The sequence below is a fragment of the Salvelinus fontinalis genome, unplaced genomic scaffold (assembly GCF_029448725.1).
Source record: "Salvelinus fontinalis isolate EN_2023a unplaced genomic scaffold, ASM2944872v1 scaffold_0995, whole genome shotgun sequence".
In the NCBI taxonomy this organism is placed as follows: domain Eukaryota; kingdom Metazoa; phylum Chordata; class Actinopteri; order Salmoniformes; family Salmonidae; genus Salvelinus; species Salvelinus fontinalis.
Genome location: NW_026601204.1, coordinates 37,624 through 61,224, shown reverse-complemented (window position 1 = coordinate 61,224; position 23,601 = coordinate 37,624). Strand labels below are relative to the sequence as shown.

At 46.6% G+C, this 23,601-nt stretch overlaps 1 protein-coding gene across 17 annotated transcripts in view; it reads right to left on the bottom strand.

Annotated features, from left to right (window-relative positions):
• Positions 1-255: 255 nt before the first annotated feature.
• LOC129848128 (low-density lipoprotein receptor-related protein 3-like) overlaps positions 256-23,601 on the bottom strand; it is a 59,276-nt gene continuing 35,930 nt past the window's right edge. The window contains exons 8-10 of one of the 17 annotated variants that reach the window (XR_008758484.1): positions 21,557-21,689; positions 5,530-13,769; positions 256-5,483 (exon numbers count right to left, since the gene is read on the bottom strand). Coding sequence is in view for 1 of the 17 variants with exons in the window: in XM_055915601.1 (XP_055771576.1) it covers positions 12,837-13,769; positions 21,557-21,689 (1,066 nt within the window). In the remaining 16 variants the exon portion in view is untranslated. Of the gene's footprint in view, positions 13,770-21,556; positions 21,690-23,601 lie in introns of all 17 variants that reach the window. The other 16 variants (XR_008758482.1, XR_008758480.1, XR_008758481.1 and 13 more) reach the window with 16 other exon arrangements.

Sequence of the window (23,601 nt, the reverse complement as noted above, 5' to 3'; positions counted from 1 at the left end):
CCCATCTGGTCTATCTGTTACCCATCTGGTCTATCTGTTACCCATGTAGGACATCTGGTCTATCTGTTACCCATCTGGTCTATCTGTTACCCATCTGGTCTATCTGTTACCCATCTGGTCTATCTGTTACCCATCTGGTCTATCTGTTACCCATCTGGTCTATCTGTTACCCATCTGGTCTATCTGTTACCCATGTAGTACATCTGTTATTCAATGCATTTCTACTGGCTAATATCAATAATGCCATATTCAATGTTTCATCAAATAATGTTTTTATTATAATTTCTTATACCTTATAGAGTGTTAAAAAGCTAAATCAACTAGCTAAATGATCCTTGGTATGACCATCTTTAAACAATTACATAATATGTTAGCTTAGAAAAAAATCTTTCTTTGGGGCCAAATTTGAGCAAATTAAAAAACTCGATTCATTATTTAAATCATTTGACGACAGCCCTAATCTATATAGTTCATTCAGAAAGTATTCACACCCCTCGACATATTCACATTTTATTATGTTACAACCTGATTTAAAAATGTATTACTTTTTTTTTTTTTTATCTCACCCATCTACACACAATAACCCATAATGACAAAGTGAAAACATTACATGGGTGATATTCTCCTGGCAATAAGGTTAATGAGGTATTAAAACACCTCAACTAACACAGATCATACAGCCAGGGAAGAGTCTGATACAATACCAGTCTGTCATTTCCCTGGTGGTTATAATGGGACTGACACAGACCATACAGCCAGGGAAGAGTCTGATACAATACCAGTCTGTCATTTCCCTGGTGGTTATAATGGGACTAACACAGACCATACAGCCAGGGAAGAGTCTGATACAATACCAGTCTGTCATTTCCCTGGTGGTGGTTATAATGGGACTAACACAGACCATACAGCCAGGGAAGAGTCTGATACAATACCAGTCTGTTATTTCCCTGGTGGTGGTTATAATGGGACTACAGATCAAACAGCCAGGGAAGAGTCTGATACAATACCAGTCTGTCATTTCCCTGGTGGTTATAAGGGACTGACACAGACCATACAGCCAGGGAAGAGTCTGATACAATACCAGTCTGTTATTTCCCTGGTGGTTATAATGGGACTAACACAGACCATACAGCCAGGGAAGAGTCTGATACAATACCAGTCTGTCATTTCCCTGGTGGTTATAATGGGACTAACACAGACCATACAGCCAGGGAAGAGTCTGATACAATACCAGTCTGTCATTTCCCTGGTGGTTATAATGGGACTAACACAGACCATACAGCCAGGGAAGAGTCTGATACAATACCAGTCTGTCATTTCCCTGGTGGTGGTTATAATGGGACTAACACAGACCATACAGCCAGGGAAGAGTCTGATACAATACCAGTCTGTTATTTCCCTGGTGGTTATAATGGGACTAACACAGACCATACAGCCAGGGAAGAGTCTGATACAATACCAGTCTGTCATTTCCCTGGTGGTTATAATGGGACTACAGACCATACAGCCAGGGAAGAGTCTGATACAATACCAGTCTGTTATTTTCCTGGTGGTTATAATGGGACTGCAGACCATACAGCCAGGGAAGAGTCTGATACAATACCAGTCTGTCATTTCCCTGGTGGTTATAATGGGACTGACACAGATCATACAGCCAGGGAAGAGTCTGATACAATACCAGTCTGTTATTTCCCTGGTGGTTATAATGGGACTAACACAGACCATACAGCCAGGGAAGAGTCTGATACAATACCAGTCTGTCATTTCCCTGGTGGTTATAATGGGACTGACACAGACCATACAGCCAGGGAAGAGTCTGATACAATACCAGTCTGTCATTTCCCTGGTGGTGGTTATAATGGGACTAACACAGACCATACAGCCAGGGAAGAGTCTGATACAATACCAGTCTGTCATTTCCCTGGTGGTTATAATGGGACTAACACAGACCATACAGCCAGGGAAGAGTCTGATACAATACCAGTCTGTCATTTCCCTGGTGGTTATAATGGGACTAACACAGACCATACAGCCAGGGAAGAGTCTGATACAATACCAGTCTGTCATTTCCCTGGTGGTTATAATGGGACTGACACAGACCATACAGCCAGGGAAGAGTCTGATACAATACCAGTCTGTCATTTCCCTGGTGGTGGTTATAATGGGACTAACACAGACCATACAGCCAGGGAAGAGTCTGATACAATACCAGTCTGTTATTTCCCTGGTGGTTATAATGGGACTGACACAGACCATACAGCCAGGGAAGAGTCTGATACAATACCAGTCTGTCATTTCCCTGGTGGTGGTTATAATGGGACTGACACAGACCATACAGCCAGGGAAGAGTCTGATACAATACCAGTCTGTCATTTCCCTGGTGGTGGTTATAATGGGACTGGGTGTAACCGTTAGCCTGGTGTGACTGCTAGCATAGACAGACTTCTCTAATGGAACACCATTAAGTCTGTAATAGTTCTCATTAAAGTGGAACTGACCGTGTTTTAACTCCTTTGCAGATATGAAACAAATAGACAATCATAATATCAGTCAAATTCCCAGTTTATGCTGTAAAAACCAACTTTATAACAGTCCATGACGTAGAGTAAGGCATTGTTGGCAGAACAGATGAATGCAGTTCAATGCGTGATTAATAGAATTCACCGATACATTTTCTTGGTCGTCCCAAAAAAACACATTGCTATCGGGTTGTAAATCACTGCTGGTCTGGTACGTTGTTTGCCGTCTCCCCATTCGCGATCCACTGTTTCAGGTTCAACGACTCAATATTCAGGACTAAAAAACATACTGTAACGAAACAGGCAGGGAGCAGATCTCGAACCCTCGACCTTCTAGCCCGAAGTCCGGCGCGCTATCGACTGTGCCACAAAAGCATGCTCATGCGGCAGAGTCGATGTCCGCGCTTATAAACCCAGGGTCGTTACAATAGTTACGTTATAAAAAGGCTGGGAATGTCAATACAATCAAACTAGCAAAAGAAATGATCACAAGTCCGTGTTAACGTGGCTAATAGGCTAGCGTATCTATTTATATAGAAAGCTAATAACCCAGAGTCGAACGTTAGCTAGCTAGCTGTTAGGAGGATGTCATGTCATTGGAGGAGAGGGTGAATGACTGACTTTTCCGCCACTCATATCGTTTTTCGGTGGCTATACAACAGCTAGAGAAGCTGGTGTCATTTCGGGTTAGCTAGCAAGAAATGTGAATCGCTTTGCTAGCTAGCTATGTCGAAGTTGAACGACTGCTTATCCAGTTAGCATATCTCTCTTGCGTTCGGAAATTCACTCTCGTCTGAGTGTGCCAGAGCGCAGAATAACTGATGAATTTACGAAATAAATTTAAGGACGCCCAAAACCCACTGAATATGACCGGTGTCAGTGAACGTAGACAAATAAAAAGTAATAATTAGTCAAGAACGTTCTAGATAACATTTAAACAGCCTAACCTGCTCTGATAGGGAGAGTAAAATGGTCAGAGTGAGGTGTACTCTCATTCGTTCTCCGGAAAAAGATCGCTAGCAAGCTAGCCAACTTTAGCCAGTTAGCTTGGGTGCTTGGTTGGGACAAGCATGCATTGGCAGGCAAGCTGCAGAAGGACGAGCAGGCTACCTACTATTCCCCATCGTTTATCAGTGAAATTTTGACGGCCATCTAGCTGAAAAAGTTTGAGAGGGTTTATCTAATATTCCTTTGTTAGATTTGAGCTCATCTTGCTCTGGCTAGCATTGGGTATTGATCTGGCTAGCATTAGTTGTTGATCTGGCTAGCATTAGTTATTGATCTGGCTACCATTAGCTGTTGATCTGGCTAGCATTAGTTATTGATCTGGCTAGCATTAGTTATTGATCTGGCTAGCATTAGTTATTGATCTGGCTAGCATTAGTTATTGATCTGGCTAGCATTAGTTGTTGGTCTGGCTAGCATTAGTTATTGATCTGGCTAGCATTAGTGGTTGATCTGGCTAGCATTAGTTATTGATCTGGCTAGCATTAGTTGTTGATCTGGCTAGCATTAGCTGTTGATCTGGCTAGCATTAGTTGTTGATCCGGCTAGCATTAGTTGTTGATCTGGCTAGCATTAGCTGTTGATCTGGCTAGCATTAGTTATTGATCTGGCTAGCATTAGTTGTTGATCTGGCTAGCATTAGTTGTTGATCTGGCTAGAATTAGTTGTTGATCTGGCTAGCATTAGCTGTTGATCTGGCTAGCATTAGTTATTGATCTGGCTAGCATTAGTTATTGATCTGGCTAGCATTAGTTGTTGATCTGGCTAGCATTAGTCGTTGATCTGGCTAGAATTAGTTGTTGATCTGGCTAGCATTAGTGGTTGATCTGGCTAGCATTAGTGGTTGATCTAGCTAGCTAGCATTAGTTGTTGATCTGGCTAGCATTAGTTGTTGATCTGGCTAGCATTAGTTGTTGATCTGGCTAGCATTAGTTGTTGATCTGGCTACCATTAGTTGTTGATCTGGCTAGCATTAGTTGTTGATCTGGCTAGCATTAGTTGTTGATCTGGCTAGCATTAGCTGTTGATCTGGCTAGCATTAGTGGTTGATCTGGCTAGCATTAGTTGTTGATCTGGCTAGCATTAGCTGTTGATCTGGCTAGCATTAGTTGTTGATCTGGCTAGCATTAGTTGTTGATCTGGCTAGCATTAGTTGTTGATCTGGCTAGCATTAGTTGTTGATCTGGCTAGCATTAGTTGTTGATCTGGCTAGCATTAGCTGTTGATCTGGGTAGCATTAGTTATTGATCTGGGTAGCATTAGTTATTGATCTGGCTAGCATTAGTTATTGATCTGGCTAGCATTAGTTGTTGATCTGGCTAGCATTAGTTGTTGATCTGGCTAGCATTAGTTGTTGATCTGGCTAGCATTAGCTGTTGATCTGGCTAGCATTAGTGGTTGATCTGGCTAGCATTAGTTGTTGATCTGGCTAGCATTAGCTGTTGATCTGGCTAGCATTAGTTGTTGATCTGGCTAGCATTAGTTGTTGATCTGGCTAGCATTAGTTGTTGATCTGGCTAGCATTAGTTGTTGATCTGGCTAGCATTAGCTGTTGATCTGGGTAGCATTAGTTATTGATCTGGGTAGCATTAGTTATTGATCTGGCTAGCATTAGTTATTGATCTGGCTAGCATTAGTTGTTGATCTGGCTAGCATTAGTTGTTGATCTGGCTAGCAGTAGTTGTTGATCTGGCTAGCATTAGTTGTTGATCTGGCTAGCATTAGTTGTTGATCTGGCTAGCATTAGTTGTTCATCTGGCTAGCATTAGCTGTTGATCTGGCTAGCATTAGCTGTTGATCTGGCTAGCATTAGTTATTGATCTGGCTAGCATTAGCTGTTGATCTGGCTAGCATTAGTTATTGATCTGGCTAGCATTAGTTATTGATCTGGCTAGGATTAGTTATTGATCTGGCTAGCATTAGTTATTGATGTGCATAACTGAGGGAGAGAGAGCCTACCTTTCCATGGTTATTGATGTGTATAACTGAGGGAGAGAGAGCCTACCTTTTCATGGTTGTTGATGTGTATAACTGAGGGAGACAGAGCCTACCTTTTCATGGTTGTTGATGTGTATAACTGAGGGAGAGAGAGTCTACCTTTTCATGGTTGTTGATGTGTATAACTGAGGGAGAGAGAGACTACCTTTTCATGGTTGTTGATGTGTATAACTGAGAGAGAGAGAGCCTACCTTTTCATGGTTGTTGATGTGTATAACTGAGGGAGAGAGAGCCTTCCTTTTCATGGTTGTTGATGTGTATAACTGAGGGAGAGAGAGAGACTACCTTTTCATGGTTGTTGATGTGTATAACTGAGGGAGAGAGAGACTACCTTTTCATGGTTGTTGATGTGTATAACTGGGGAGAGAGAGACACTACCTTTTCATGGTTGTTGATGTGTATAACTGCGGGAGAGAGAGAGAGCCTACCTTTTCATGGTTGTTGATGTGTATAACTGAGGGAGAGAGAGAGACTACCTGTTCATGGTTGTTGATGTGTATAACTGAGAGAGACTACCTTTTCATGGTTGTTGATGTGTATAACTGAGGGAGAGAGAGAGACTACCTTTTCATGGTTGTTGATGTGTATAACTGAGGGAGAGAGAGAGACTACCTTTTCATGGTTGTTGATGTGTATAACTGAGGGAGAGAGAGAGCCTACCTTTTCATGGTTGTTGATGTGTATAACTGAGGGAGAGAGAGACTACCTTTTCATGGTTGTTGATGTGTATAACTGAGAGAGAGAGAGACTACCTTTTCATGGTTGTTGATGTGTATAACTGAGGGAGAGAGAGAGTCTACCTTTTCATGGTTGTTGATGTGTATAACTGAGGGAGAGAGAGAGACTACCTTTTCATGGTTGTTGATGTGTATAACTGAGGGAGAGAGAGCCTTCCTTTTCATGGTTGTTGATGTGTATAACTGAGGGAGAGAGAGTCTACCTTTTCATGGTTGTTGATGTGTATAACTGAGGGAGAGAGAGAGTCTACCTTTTCATGGTTGTTGATGTGTATAACTGAGGGAGAGCCTACCTTTTCATGGTTGTTGATGTGTATAACTGAGAGAGAGAGAGAGAGCCTACCTTTTCATGGTTGTTGATGTGTATAACTGAGGGAGAGAGAGACTACCTTTTCATGGTTGTTGATGTGTATAACTGAGGGAGAGAGAGACTACCTTTTCATGGTTGTTGATGTGTATAACTGAGAGAGAGAGACTACCTTTTCATGGTTGTTGATGTGTATAACTGAGGGAGAGAGAGCCTACCTTTTCATGGTTGTTGATGTGTATAACTGAGAGAGAGAGAGACTACCTTTTCATGGTTGTTGATGTGTATAACTGAGGGAGAGAGAGACTACCTTTTCATGGTTGTTGATGTGTATAACTGAGAGAGAGAGAGCCTACCTTTTCATGGTTGTTGATGTGTATAACTGAGAGAGAGAGAGCCTACCTTTTCATGGTTGTTGATGTGTATAACTGAGGGAGAGAGAGTCTACCTTTTCATGGTTGTTGATGTGTATAACTGAGGGAGAGAGAGAGCCTACCTTTTCATGGTTGTTGATGTGTATAACTGAGGGAGAGAGAGACTACCTTTTCATGGTTGTTGATGTGTATAACTGAGGGAGAGAGAGAGACTACCTTTTCATGGTTGCTTGATCAATAGGACTGTAAAGTTCCCAAATCTAAGAGGACTCCCGTGGGATTTACATATTTGCAGAAATCCATCCAGGTGTGTATTTTGTGGCTTTTGCCAAATGCGTTCTAATGTCCAGCTGTTGCAAAAACCTGCAAACACACAGTCCAGTTCAAAGTGAACGATGGCAGGTACCATCATACTACACTACATTCATGGCAGCCCTCTGATTGGCTGAGGCCCACCAGTCTGCGTAGACTCCGGTCCTGGATGTGACAGATGATTTTATTCGGTTTTATTTCCTGCAGTGTCTATTTGGCCACTTTCCCAGACTATATTGCTATAGAATTTTCTACAAAATGCCCTCCTATATACGCAATTCCCAAAACATTCTAAGAATTTATGAAAATGTGAAAATGACCATTTCTATGTGCTCGCTTGTCAGAAAATGTAAAAAATAAATTGTCATATTCTTCCTGGGGGTGAATATGAACAGATTTTAATAAGATTTCATGTCGCTAAAATGCTGTCATTTCCCGTTTAACAACATGACCTATATTAAACACCAGAGGACTTCCTGTTGTCTGTCTCTCCATCATTACCAACATGACCTGTATTAAACACCAGAGGACTTCCTGTTGTCTGTCTCTCCATCATTACCAACATGACCTGTATTAAACACCAGAGGACTTCCTGTTGTCTCTCCATCATTACCAACATGACCTGTATTAAACACCAGAGGACTTCCTGTTGTCTGTCTCTCCATCATTACCAACATGACCTGTATTAAACACCAGAGGACTTCCTGCTGTCTTTCCATCATTACCAACATGACCTGTATTAAACACCAGAGGACTTCCTGTTGTCTGTCTCTCCATCATTACCAACATGACCTGTAGTAAACACCAGAGGACTTCCTGTTGTCTGTCTCTCCATCATTACCAACATGACCTGTAGTAAACACCAGAGGACTTCCTGTTGTCTGTCTCTCCATCATTACCAACATGACCTGTATTAAACACCAGAGGACTTCCTGTTGTCTGTCTCTCCATCATTACCAACATGACCTGTATTAAACACCAGAGGACTTCCTGTTGTCTCTCCATCATTACCAACATGACCTGTATTAAACACCAGAGGACTTCCTGTTGTCTCTCCATCATTACCAACATGACCTTTATTAAACACCAGAGGACTTCCTGTTGTCTGTCTCTCCATCATTAACAACATGACCTGTAGTAAACACCAGAGGACTTCCTGTTGTCTGTCTCTCCATCATTACCAACATGACCTTTATTAAACACCAGAGGACTTCCTGTTGTCTGTCTCTCCATCATTACCAACATGACCTTTATTAAACACCAGAGGACTTCCTGTTGTCTGTCTCTCCATCATTACCAACATGACCTTTATTAAACACCAGAGGACTTCCTGTTGTCTGTCTCTCCATCATTACCAACATGACCTGTATTAAACACCAGAGGACTTCCTGTTGTCTGTCTCTCCATCATTACCAACATGACCTGTATTAAACACCAGAGGACTTCCTGTTGTCTGTCTCTCCATCATTACCAACATGACCTGTATTAAACACCAGAGGACTTCCTGTTGTCTGTCTCTCCATCATTACCAACATGACCTGTATTAAACACCAGAGGACTTCCTGTTGTCTGTCTCTCCATCATTACCAACATGACCTGTATTAAACACCAGAGGACTTCCTGTTGTCTGTCTCTCCATCATTACCAACATGACCTGTATGAAACACCAGAGGACTTCCTGCTGTCTCTCCATCATTACCAACATGACCTGTATTAAACACCAGAGGACTTCCTGTTGTCTGTCTCTCCATCATTACCAACATGACCTGTATTAAACACCAGAGGACTTCCTGTTGTCTGTCTCTCCATCATTACCAACATGACCTGTATTAAACACCAGAGGACTTCCTGTTGTCTGTCTCTCCATCATTACCAACATGACCTGTATTAAACACCAGAGGACTTCCTGTTGTCTGTCTCTCCATCATTACCAACATGACCTTTATTACACCAGAGGACTTCCTGTTGTCTGTCTCTCCATCATTACCAACATGACCTTTATTACACCAGAGGACTTCCTGTTGTCTCTCCATCATTACCAACATGACCTTTATTAAACACCAGAGGACTTCCTGTTGTCTGTCTCTCCATCATTACCAACATGACCTTTATTAAACACCAGAGGACTTCCTGTTGTCCTGGGGCTGTGTCCCAAATGGCCCCTGTATTGTCTATGTAGTGCCCTCGTGTTGCCCAGAGCCGTATGGGGTAAGTCTTAGACCAAGGTTTGTGAGGCTCCGGTCAGAAGTATCGCTCTCTGTAAAGGGAATAGAGTGTCATTTCAGACAGCATCCCAGAATGCCTTTCAGTAACAACAGATAGGAAAGATATGGGGGATTTCTGTACCATCCCTGAGCTGTCTCCATAGCACAGTATAGCCTACCCCATAGGGCTCTGTTTTCTAACCATGCCCTATAGCCTACCCCATAGGGCTCTGTTTTCTAACCATGCCCTATAGCCTACCCCATAGGGCTCTGTTCTCTAACCATGCCCTATAGCCTACCCCATAGAGTTCTGTTCTCTGACCATGCCCTATAGCCTACCCCATAGAGCTCTGTTCTCTAACCATGCCCTATAGCCTACCCCATAGGGCTCTGTTCTCTAACCATGCCCTATAGCCTACCCCATAGAGCTCTGTTCTCTAACCATGCCCTATAGCCTACCCCATAGGGCTCTGTTCTCTAACCATGCCCTATAGCCTACCCCATAGAGCTCTGTTCTCTAACCATGCCCTATAGCCTACCCCATAGGGCTCTGTTCTCTAACCATGCCCTATAGCCTACCCCATAGAGCTCTGTTCTCTAACCATGCCCTATAGCCTACCCCATAGGGCTCTGTTCTCTAACCATGCCCTATAGCCTACCCCATAGGGCTCTGTTCTCTAACCATGCCCTATAGCCTACCCCATAGAGTTCTGTTCTCTAACCATGCCCTATAGCCTACCCCATAGAGTTCTGTTCTCTAACCATGCCCTATAGCCTACCCCATAGAGCTCTGTTCTCTAACCATGCCCTATAGCCTACCCCATAGAGCTCTGTTCTCTAACCATGCCCTATAGCCTACCCCATAGGGCTCTGTTCTCTAACCATGCCCTATAGCCTACCCCATAGAGCTCTGTTCTCTAACCATGCCCTATAGCCTACCCCATAGGGCTCTGTTCTCTAACCATGCCCTATAGCCTACCCCATAGAGCTCTGTTCTCTAACCATGCCCTATAGCCTACCCCATAGGGCTCTGTTCTCTAACCATGCCCTATAGCCTACCCCATAGGGCTCTGTTCTCTAACCATGCCCTATAGCCTACCCCATAGAGTTCTGTTCTCTAACCATGCCCTATAGCCTACCCCATAGAGTTCTGTTCTCTAACCATGCCCTATAGCCTACCCCATAGAGTTCTGTTCTCTAACCATGCCCTATAGCCTACCCCATAGAGTTCTGTTCTCTAACCATGCCCTATAGCCTACCCCATAGAGCTCTGTTCTCTAACCATGCCCTATAGCCTACCCCATAGAGGTCTGTTCTCTAACCATGCCCTATAGCCTAGCTCATAAGGCTCTGTTCTCTAACCATGCCCTATAGCCTACCCCATAGAGCTCTGGTCTCTAACCATGCCCTATAGCCTACCCCATAGAGCTCTGTTCTCTAACCATGCCCTATAGCCTACCCCATAGGGCTCTGTTCTCTAACCATGCCCTATAGCCTACCCCATAGAGCTCTGGCCAAAAGTAGTGCACTATATAGGGAATAGGTTACCATTTATGACTCAGCCACTGTGACTGAGTAGACACCCCTTCCACTGCCTGTGGTCCAACCATCGTCTAGAGAGGGTACCAAGATAGTCATCGTCTAGAGAGGGTACCAAGATAGTCATCGTCTAGAGAGGGTACCAAGATAGGCCACTGCTTAAACATCTACGATAACAGTCAGATATCACATTCATAATAACACTTAATTTCACAACTTCCTCAAAACATCTTCGTCTTGTGTCACATCCTGTTCATCACTTCAAGTGATCCAGCGTGTGATGTCATTCGCAGTTTTTTTTTACCTCACTGACAACGTTTACAAAAACAGACGATGATGATATGAGTCAGTGTGATTGAGTCAGAGTGACTGAGTCAGTGTGACTGAGTCAGTGTGACTGAGTCAGTGTGACTGAGTCAGTGTGACTGAGTCAGAGTGACTGAGTCAGAGTGACTGAGTCAGAGTGACTGAGTCAGAGTGATTGAGTCAGAGTGACTGAGTCAGTGTGACTGAGTCAGTGTGACTGAGTCAGTGTGACTGAGTCCGAGTGACTGAGTCAGTGTGACTGAGTCAGAGTGACTGAGTCAGTGTGACTGAGTCAGTGTGATTGAGTCAGAGTGATTGAGTCAGTGTGACTGAGTCAGAGTGACTGAGTCAGTGTGACTGAGTCAGTGTGACTGAGTCAGTGTGACTGAGTCAGTGTGACTGAGTCAGTGTGACTGAGTCAGAGTGACTGAGTCAGAGTGACTGAGTCAGTGTGACTGAGTCAGTGTGATTGAGTCAGTGTGACTGAGTCAGAGTGACTGAGTCAGAGTGACTGAGTCAGAGTGACTGAGTCAGAGTCAGTAGACAGACTGATGTACTGCTCTCAGTTTTAGATCTCTGGTAAGGCAGGGATGGAGGGATGAGCAGATGGAGGCGGTGGAGGGACTGAAATCATTGTGCTTCTCTGAGATCATCCACTGTCCCATTAGTCCGTTATTCTCCAGCTCTTGGTGTTTCAGCCAGAGAGACAGAGTCTACAGCTATGTCAGACTACAGTCCAATAACTGGTCCACTAGTACAGAGTCTACAGCTATGTCAGACTACAGTCCAATAACTGGTCCACTAGTACAGAGTCTACAGCTATGTCAGACTACAGTCCAATAACTGGCCAACTAGTACAGAGTCTACAGCTATGTCAGACTACAGTCCAATAACTGGTCCACTAGTACAGAGTCTACAGCTATGTCAGACTACAGTCCAATAACTGGCCCACTAGTACAGAGTCTACAGCTATGTCAGACTACAGTCCATTAACTGGTCCACTAGTACAGAGTCTACAGCTATGTCAGACTACAGTCCAATAACTGGTCCACTAGTACAGAGTCTACAGCTATGTCAGACTACAGTCCAATAACTGGCCCACTAGTACAGTCTACAGCTATGTCAGACTACAGTCCATTAACTGGTCCACTAGTACAGAGTCTACAGCTATGTCAGACTACAGTCCAATAACTGGCCCACTAGTACAGAGTCTACAGCTGTCAGGCTACAGTCCAATAACTGGTCCACTAGTACAGAGTCTACAGCTGTCAGGCTACAGTCCACTACAGAGTCTACAGCTATGTCAGACTACAGTCCAATAACTGGCCCACTAGTACAGAGTCTACAGCCACCTGCAGTACTGTCTGTCTGTCTGTCTGTCTGTCTGTCTGTCTGTCTGTCTGTCTGTCTGTGTCTGTGTCTGTGTCTGTCTGTCTGTCTGTCTGTCTGTCTGTCTGTCTGTCTGTCTGTCTGTCTGTCTGTCTGTCTGTCTGTATGTCTGTCTATTGCCACCTGGTCAAGGCAGCTCCTTCATACTAGCAGATCAGTAGAGTCTCATCTCCATCCTCTTCCTCCTCCTCCTCACTGCTGCTGGTGTTCAGTCCACTAGGCACCCCTATACCCCTCCCCCTCCTCCTCCTCCTCCTCCTCCTCCTCCTCTCCCGGGTTGGCACTTCCAGGGCATGGAACCTCTGACTGTCATCTGAAGACCCCGAGGGGGTTGACGTCTGAGGGGAGGTCAGGGGGTGGTGGCAGGGCAGCTGGGAGTCTGGAGGGGGAAGGACAAGGGGAGTAACGGGGGAGGTGAGCCCCATGGGGGAGTAGCGTCGTAGGGCTACCCCTCTCAGGTTGGCAGCCAGCCCCAGGACCAGCTTCCTGGAGACCCGGCGGGTGTAATGACCTGTGCTGCCCTCTGGGGGGCACTGCTGGCTCAGTATGCTGGCGGCAGACGTTAATGAGTCACTCTGCTGCCCAGGGGTGGAGAGCTCGCTGAGGGGCAACCTAACCCTGCTACCCTGGCTCTCTGGGGAACATGGAGACCCCTCGGATGGTTCACTGTCAGAGGGGGAGGGTGGGGAGCGGGGAGACTCCAAGGAGGGGTGGGAGGACTGGGACTGTGACAGGGCCTGGGTGTGGGCGTGCAGGGCGAAGCCTACTGCTGCCGTAGAGCAGCAGGAGGGGGTCCTTGCTGATCCCGTGCCCGACATGCCCCCCACCATGCCCGCCCCGCCACCTCCATCCCCAGCCCTGGCTCCAGGTCCCTCCGAGGTGTGGTAGGAGTGCAGGCCCAGAGCCACCTGAGACCCGGGGGGTGTGAGGAGGGGGATCTGCCCGCGGAGATGACGGGTCCCTCGGTGGAACAGACGGTTCCAGAGGCGCCCCAAGCGGCGGTGTGACGTGGCCCGGCGGGAGGAGTGTCTTCTGATCTGCCTACGCATCGCTGTACGAATGTTCTGGAGCATGGAGGCCTGGATGAGGGAGGGAGGTAGGGATGGGGAGGTAGGGAGGGAGGGAGGGAGGGAGGGGAGGGAGGTAGGGATGGGGAGGTAGGGATGGGGAGGTAGGGAGGGAGGGAGGGAGGGATGGGGAGGTAGGGAGGGAGGGAGGGGAGGTAGGGAGGGAGGGATGGGGAGGTAGGGATGGGGAGGTAGGGAGGGAGGGAGGGAGGGATGGGGAGGTAGGGAGGGAGGGAGGGATGGGGAGGGATGGAGGGAGGGAGGGATGGGGAGGGAGGGAGGGAGGGATGGGGAGGTAGGGAGGGAGGGAGGGATGGGGAGGGATAGAGGGAGGGGAGGGAGGGAGGGAGGGATGGGGAGGGATGGGGAGGGAGGGATGGGGAGGGAGGGAGGGAGGGAGGGAGGGAGGGATGGGGAGGTAGGGAGGGAGGGGAAAAGGGAGAACTCGTCAGCAAGACCATCAAAGCTGTCAATCATTTGTTAACCCGTTGTCATGGCAACACTGATCTCTCCCGTCCGAATTAGATCCTAGCCAAGAGAGTAGATACAGTATTAGATATTCACACCATCAGAACACAGGCAGACAGAACCCAGCTGCTACGAGAGCTACACTCAGCTACACCACAGATCTCTGCTCCAGTCTGTGGTGTCAACTTTACAACAGGGACATCCACCCAGATCTCTGCTACAGTCTGTGGTGTAAACTTTACAACAGGGACATCCACCCAGATCTCTGCTACAGTCTGTGGTGTCAACTTTACAACAGGGACATCCACCCAGATCTCTGCTACAGTCTGTGGTGTCAACTTTACAACAGGGACATCCAACCAGATCTCTGCTACAGTCTGTGGTGTCAACTTTACAACAGGGACATCCACCCAGATCTCTGCTACAGTCTGTGGTGTCAACTTTACAACAGGGACATCCACCCAGATCTCTGCTACAGTCTGTGGTGTCAACTTTACAACAGGGACATCCACCCAGATCTCTGCTACAGTCTGTGGTGTCAACTTTACAACAGGGACATCCAACCAGATCTCTGCTACAGTCTGTGGTGTCAACTTTACAACAGGGACATCCACCCAGATCTCTGCTACAGTCTGTGGTGTCAACTTTACAACAGGGACATCCACTCAAATCTCTGCTACAGTCTGTGGTGTCAACTTTACAACAGGGACATCCACTCAGATCTCTGCTACAGTCTGTGGTGTCAACTTTACAACAGGGACATCCACTCAGATCTCTGCTACAGTCTGTGGTGTCAACTTTACAACAGGGACATCCAACCAGATCTCTGCTACAGTCTGTGGTGTCAACTTTACAACAGGGACATCCACCCAGATCTCTGCTACAGTCTGTGGTGTCAACTTTACAACAGGGACATCCACCCAGATCTCTGCTACAGTCTGTGGTGTCAACTTTACAACAGGGACATCCACTCAGATCTCTGCTACAGTCTGTGATGTCAACTTTACAACAGGGACATCCACCCAGATCTCTGCTACAGTCTGTGGTGTCAACTTTACAACAGGGACATCCACCCAGATCTCTGCTACAGTCTGTGGTGTCAACTTTACAACAGGGACATCCACTCAGATCTCTGCTACAGTCTGTGGTGTCAACTTTACAACAGGGACATCCACCCAGATCTCTGCTACAGTCTGTGGTGTCAACTTTACAACAGGGACATCCACTCAGATCTCTGCTACAGTCTGTGGTGTCAACTTTACAACAGGGACATCCACCCAGATCTCTGCTACAGTCTGCTACAGATCCCTGCTATCAGCAGCTATTAGCTAACAGTGTCGTGATGGAACTAACAGGATATAAAGGGTTAATAACCAGTCTAAACCCCACCAATATCAGCAGCTATTAGCTAACAGTGTTGTGATGGAACTAACAGGATATAAAGGGTTAATAACCAGTCTAAACCCCACCAATATCAGCAGCTATTAGCTAACAGTGTCGTGATGGAACTAACAGGATATAAAGGGTTAATAACCAGTCTAAACCCCACCAATATCAGCAGCTATTAGCTAACAGTGTTTTGATGGAACTAACAGGATATAAAGGGTTAATAACCAGTCTAAACCCCACCAATATCAGCAGCTATTAGCTAACAGTGTTGTGATGGAACTAACAGGATATAAAGGGTTAATAACCAGTCTAAACCCCACCAATATCAGCAGCTATTAGCTAACAGTGTTTTGATGGAACTAACAGGATATAAAGGGTTAATAACCAGTCTAAACCCCACCAATATCAGCAGCTATTAGCTAACAGTGTTGTGATGGAACTAAAAGGATATAAAGGGTTAATAACCAGTCTAAACCCCACCAATATCAGCAGCTATTAGCTAACAGTGTCGTGATGGAACTAACAGGATATAAAGGGTTAATAACCAGTCTAAACCCCACCAATATCAGCAGCTATTAGCTAACAGTGTTTTCATGGAACTAACAGGATATAAAGGGTTAATAACCAGTCTAAACCCCACCAATATCAGCAGCTATTAGCTAACAGTGTTGTGATGGAACTAACAGGATATAAAGGGTTAATAACCAGTCTAAACCCCACCAATATCAGCAGCTATTAGCTAACAGTGTTGTGATGGAACTAACAGGATATAAAGGGTTAATAACCAGTCTAAACCCCACCAATATCAGCAGCTATTAGCTAACAGTGTTGTGATGGAACTAACAGGATATAAAGGGTTAATAACCAGTCTAAACCCCACCAATATCAGCAGCTATTAGCTAACAGTGTCGTGATGGAACTAACAGGATATAAAGGGTTAATAACCAGTCTAAACCCCACCAATATCAGCAGCTATTAGCTAACAGTGTTGTGATGGAACTAACAGGATATAAAGGGTTAATAACCAGTCTAAACCCCACCAATATCAGCAGCTATTAGCTAACAGTGTTGTGATGGAACTAACAGGATATAAAGGGTTAATAACCAGTCTAAACCCCACCAATATCAGCAGCTATTAGCTAACAGTGTTGTGATGGAACTAACAGGATATAAAGGGTTAATAACCAGTCTAAACCCCACCAATATCAGCAGCTATTAGCTAACAGTGTTTTGATGGAACTAACAGGATATAAAGGGTTAATAACCAGTCTAAACCCCACCAATATCAGCAGCTATTAGCTAACAGTGTTTTGATGGAACTAACAGGATATAAAGGGTTAATAACCAGTCTAAACCCCACCAATATCAGCAGCTATTAGCTAACAGTGTTTTGATGGAACTAACAGGATATAAAGGGTTAATAACCAGTCTAAACCCCACCAATATCAGCAGCTATTAGCTAACAGTGTTGTGATGGAACTAACAGGATATAAAGGGTTAATAACCAGTCTAAACCCCACCAATATCAGCAGCTATTAGCTAACAGTGTTGTGATGGAACTAACAGGATATAAAGGGTTAATAACCAGTCTAAACCCCACCAATATCAGCAGCTATTAGCTAACAGTGTTTTGATGGAACTAACAGGATATAAAGGGTTAATAACCAGTCTAAACCCCACCAATATCAGCAGCTATTAGCTAACAGTGTTTTGATGGAACTAACAGGATATAAAGGGTTAATAACCAGTCTAAACCCCACCAATATCAGCAGCTATTAGCTAACAGTGTTTTGATGGAACTAACAGGATATAAAGGGTTTAATAATATATACAGGTGTCCTGACACACACTAAGTCCTACGGACGTCAGCCTGATTCTATAACCATGACTTCATCCCAGCACTAAGTCATGTGGAAGTCTCTCTTCATTAACGCTCCTCATCTTCTGAAATCCTGACACAGATGAAACCCCACATTTAGATACTATTACGACCCCCCCCCCAGACAGACACAGATGAAAACCCACATTTAGATACTATTACGACCCCCCCCCCCCAGACAGACACAGATGAAAACCCACATTTAGATACTATTACGACCCCCCCCCCCCCCCAGACAGACACAGATGAAAACCCACATTTAGAAACTATTACGACCCCCCCCCCAGACAGACACAGATGAAAACCCACATTTAGAGACTATTACGACCCCCCCCCCCCAGACAGACACAGATGAAACCCCACATTTAGAAACTATTACGACCCCCCCCCCCCCCCCCAGACAGACACAGATGAAAACCCACATTTAGATACTATTACGACCCCCACCCCCCCAGACAGACACAGATGAAAACCCACATTTAGAAACTATTACGACCCCCCCCCCCAGACAGACACAGATGAAAACCCACATTTATACACTATTACGACCCCCCCCCAGACAGACACAGATGAAACCCCACATTTAGAAACTATTACGACCCCCCCCCCCCCCAGACAGACACAGATGAAAACCCACATTTATACACTATTACGACCCCCCCCCCAGACAGACACAGATGAAACCCCACATTTAGAAACTATTACGACCCCCCCCCCCCCCCAGACAGACACAGATGAAAACCCATATTTAGATACTATTACGACCCCCCCCAGACAGACACAGATGAAACCCCCACATTTAGAAACTATTACGACCCCCCCCCCCAGACAGACACAGATGAAACCACACATTTAGAAACTATTACAACCCCCCCACCCCCCCCCACCCCCCCCAGACAGACACAGATGAAAACCCACATTTAGAAACTATTACGACCCCCCCCCCCCCAGACAGACACAGATGAAACCCACATTTAGAAACTATTACGACCCCCCCCCCCCCCCCCCCCAGACAGAAATAAGAGGAAACCCACATTTAGAAACTATTACGACCCCCCCCCCAGACAGACACAGATGAAAACCCACATTTAGAAACTATTACGACCCCCCCCCCCCCAGACAGGGTCCGTCTGGGTAATAGATTCCGTCTGGGTAAAGGAGTCTGTCTGGGTAAAGGAGTCTGTCTGGGTAATGGGGTCTGTCTGGGTAATGGAGTCCGTCTGGGTAATGGAGTCCGTCTGGGTAATGGAGTCCGTCTGGGTAAAGGAGTCTGTCTGGGTAAAGGAGTCTGTCTGGGTAATGGGGTCTGTCTGGGTAATGGAGTCTGTCTGGGTAATGGAGTCCGTCTGGGTAATGGAGTCCGTCTGGGTAATGGAGTCCGTCTGGGTAATGGAGTCCGTCTGGGTAATGGAGTCCGTCTGGGTAATGGAGTCCGTCTGGGTAATGGAGTCCGTCTGGGTAATGAAGTCTGTCTGGGTAATGGAGTCTGTCTGGGTAAAGGAGTCTGTCTGGGTAATAGAGTCTGTCTGGGTAATGGAGTCTGTCTGGGTAATGGAGTCTGTCTGAGTAAAGGAGTCTGTCTGGGTAATGGAGTCTGTCTGGGTAATGGAGTCTGTCTGGGTAAAGGAGTCTGTCTGGGTAATGGGGTCTGTCTGGGTAATGGAGTCCGTCTGGGTAATGGAGTCTGTCTGGGTAATGGAGTCTGTCTGGATAATGGAGTCTGTCTGGGTAATGGGGTCTGTCTGGGTAATGGAGTCTGTCTGGGTAAAGGAGTCTGTCTGGGTAATGGAGTCTGTCTGGGTAATGGAGTCCGTCTGGGTAATGGAGTCTGTCTGGGTAATGGAGTCTGTCTGGGTAAAGGAGTCTGTCTGGGTAATGGGGTCTGTCTGGGTAATGGAGTCTGTCTGGGTAATGGAGTCTGTCTGGGTAAAGGAGTCTGTCTGGGTAAAGGAGTCTGTCTGGGTAATGGGGTCTGTCTGGGTAATAGAGTCTGTCTGGGTAATAGAGTCTGTCTGGGTAATGGAGTCTGTCTGGGTAATGGAGTCTGTCTGGGTAATGGAGTCTGTCTGGGTAAAGGAGGCCACTGCTGAGCCACACTGTGTCTCAGTCTCTGTGTGTCTCAGTCTCTGTGTGTCTCAGTCTCTGCGTGTCTCAGTCTCTGTGTGTCTCAGTCTGTGTGTTCATTTCTGTGTCTCTATCTCTGTGTCTCTATTTCTGTGTTTCTATCTCTGTGTCTCTATCTCTGTGTCTCTATCTCTGTGTCTCTATCTCTGTGTCTGTATATCTCTGTCATGACTTCCGCCGAAGTCGGTCCCTCTCCTTGTTCGGCGGTCGATGTCACCGACCTTCTAGCCATCACTGATCCTCTTTTCATTTTCCATTGGTTTTGTCTTGTCTTCCATTACACCTGGTTCCAATCCCGTCAATTACACGTTGTGTATTTAACCCTCTGTTTCCCCTCATTGTCCTTGTCGGAGATTGTTTGTTTGTGAGTTATGTGCAAGATATGATCTGGTGTCAGGTTCTGGTGTCGTGTTCTGGTGTCGTGTTCTGGTGTCAGGTTCTGGTGTCGTGTTCTGGTGTCAGGTTCTGGTGTCAGGTTCTGGTGTCGTGTTCTGGTGTCAGGTTCTGGTGTCAGGTTCTGGTGTCAGGTTCTGGTGTCGTGTTCTGGTGTCAGGTTCTGGTGTCGTGTTCTGGTGTCGGTGTGCGACGGGTTTTGTACCCACTTTTATTATTTTTTGTATATTTTGGTTTTTGGAGTTTTGTGAGCACCTATTAAACGACTCCGTTTATACCAAGTTCGTTCTCCTGACTTCCCTGCCACCGACACCCATTACAGTGTCCATGTGTTTCTCTGTGTCTCTATCTCTGTGTGTCTCTCGCTGTGTCTCTGTGTGAGTTTCTCTGTGTCTCTATCTCTGTGTGTCTCTCGCTGTGTCTCTGTGTCTCTGTGTGAGTTTCTCTGTGTCTCTATCTCTGTGTGTGTCTCGGTGTGTTTGTGTGTCTCTGTGTGAGTTTCTCTGTGTCTCTGTGTCTCTGTGTGTGTCTCGGTGTGTTTGTGTGTCTCTGTGTGAGTTTCTCTGTGTCTCTGTGTCTCTGTGTGTGTCTCGGTGTGTTTGTGTGTCTCTGTCTCTGTGTAAGTGTCTCTGTGTCTCTGTGTCTCTGTGTGTCTCTGTGTCTCTGTGTGTTTGTGTGTCTCTGTGTCTCTGTGTGTTTGTGTGTCTCTGTGTCTCTGTGTGTTTGTGTGTCTCTGTGTCTCTGTGTGTTTGTGTGTCTCTGTGTGTTTGTGTGTCTCTGTGTGTTTGTGTGTCTCTGTGTCTCTGTGTTTGTGTGTTTCTGTGTCTCTCTCTGACATTTTGGACGCAGGCTGGGAGACCGGGCCTCAGACATTTCATTATGGTCTGTCTGGGTATTACAACAGGTCAGAGATCAGTGACCAGGCTGGAAGACCGGGCCTCAGACATTTCATTATGGTCTGTCCGGGTATTACAACAGGTCAGAGATCAGTGACCAGGCTGGGAGACCGGGCCTCAGACATTTCATCATGGTCTGTCCGGGTATAACAACAGGTCAGAGATCAGTGACCAGAAGGTAGATGTGAGTGGAACTTTAGAAGGAGACAGCTTTACGTTCAGTCTGTGAAGTTATCTGAACCTGCCACTAAACTAGCAACAGAGAACAGGTAACATCAGTCTAAACGTACCACTTTACATCTCATGTCAGAGACTCTGTTGTAAAATAGAATAACGATCTGTCTAAACGTACCACTTTACATCTCATGTCAGAGACTCTGTTGTAAAATAGAATAACGATCTGTCTAAACGTACCACTTTACATCTCATGTCAGAGACTCTGTTGTAAGTAGAATAATAATCTCAGAATAGTACTTGACTGCTTTAGGGACAAATGGACATTAAATCATCTCTGCGGTTTGTAACAATGATTGTTATCTGAGTGTGGTTGTAACATTGTCAGTGTCAGACCTTCCTGTGGCGACAGACACATTTAGACGGGTAGTAATGTATCGTAATACGGAGACTGTAGCAGTAAAACCTGAAGTTACCTGAGTGGGGTTGTACACAGGGAAGTCCTCCACCGGTGGGATGAGGCCCTGGGCGATCAGCTGACCATAGGAGGGCGGAGCCTCCCTCTGAACAAACTCCGCCTCCAGACGGGTCATCTGGGTCTCAAATGCTCTGAGAGAGACAGAGAGAGAGAGAGAGAGAGAGAGAGAGAGAGAGAGAGAGAGAGAGAGAGAGAGAGAGAGAGAGAGAGTGTTAGTTAACATCGCCAAAGCAAGTGAAGTAGATAATAAATAAACAACAAAACAATAAATGACACGTGAAATAACCAACCTAAACAGTTCCGTGTGGAGCACACAGACACAGAAAAGAGACACCCACGAAACACAGGTGGAAAAGGGCTACCTAAGTATGATTCTCAATCAGAGACAACTAACGACACCTGCCTCTGATTGAGAATCATACCAGGCCAAACGAAAAAACCAACATAGAAAAACGAACATAGATTACCCACCCAACTCACACCCTGACCATACTAAAACAAAGAAATAACAAAAGAACTAAGGTCAGAACGTGACAGTACCCCCCCCCCCCAAAGGTGCGGACTCCGGCCGCAAAACCTGAACCTATAGGTGAGGGTCTGGGTGGGCATCTGTCCGCTGTGGCGGCTCTGGTGCGGGACGTGGACCCCACTCCACCATAGTCTTAGTCCGCTTCAGTGGCGTCTTTAGAGCGGCGACCCTCGCCGCCGACCTTGGACTGAGGGGCAGCTCCGAACTGAGGGGCAGCTCCGGACTGAGGGGCAGCTCCGGACTGAGGGGCAGCTCCGGACTGAGAGGCAGCTCCGGACTGAGGGGCAGCTCCGGACTGAAGGGCGGCTCCGGACTGAAGGGCAGCTCCGGACTGAAGGGCAGCTCCGGACTGAGGGGCAGCTCCGGACTGAAGGGCAGCTCCGGACTGAAGGGCGGCTCCTGGCTGACGGACGGCTCTGGCGGCTCCTGGCTGATGGACGGCTCTAGCGGCTCAGGACAGACGGGCGGCTCAGGCGGTGCTGGACAGACGGGAGCACCTGGAGGAAGGAAACGGAGAGACAGCCTGGTGCGTGGGGCTGCCACCGGAGGTCTGGTACGTGGAGGAGGCACTGGATAGACAGGACCGCGGAGGCTCACTGGAGGTCTCGAGCACCGAGCCTGCCCAACCCTACCTGGCTGAATGCTCCCCGTAGCCAGGCCAGTGCGGCAAGGTGGAATAGCCCGCACTGGGCTGTGCTGGCGAACCGGGGACACCATGCGTAGGGCTGGTGCCATGTACCCCGGCCCGAGGAAGACGCACTGGAGACCAGATGCGCTGAGCCGGTTTCATGGCACCTGGCTCGATGCCCACTCTATGCTGCTATGTACCGCACCGGGCTCTGCCTGCGCACCGGGGACACCGTGCTTCTCACGGCATAACACGGTGCCTGCCCGGTCCCTCTCTCTCCACGGTAAGCACGGGGAGTTGGCGCAGGTCTCCTACCTGACTTCGCCACACTCCCCGTGTGCCCCCCCCCACAAGACATTTTTGGGGCTGCCGTGGTAACTCCGGTATCCCTCCTCGCTCCAGAGAATCCCAGGCGGGCTCCGGCACTCTCCCTGGGTTGAGCGACCACCTTTCTATCTCGTCCCATGTTGTCACCTCCTCCAGATAGCGCTGCTCCTTACCACGCTGCTTGGTCCTTTGGTGGTGGGTGATTCTGTAACGTACTTCGTCGGGGCGAAAGAGAGGAGGACCAAACTGCAGCGTGGTGAGTATTCATTATATATATATTATTATATTATTCATAAATATAATAAATATATTATATTTATTCATATTCCTTTTAATGAAAACCGAACAAAACAACAACAATAACAATAACAATAAACGATAAACGACATGAAACGAAACAGTCCTGTCTGGTGACATACACAAAGACACAGGAAACAATCACCCACAACCCACAATACCAAACAGGCTACCTAAATATGGTTCCCAATCAGAGACAACGACTAACACCTGCCTCTGATTGAGAACCATATCAGGCCAAACACATAGAAAAAGATAAACT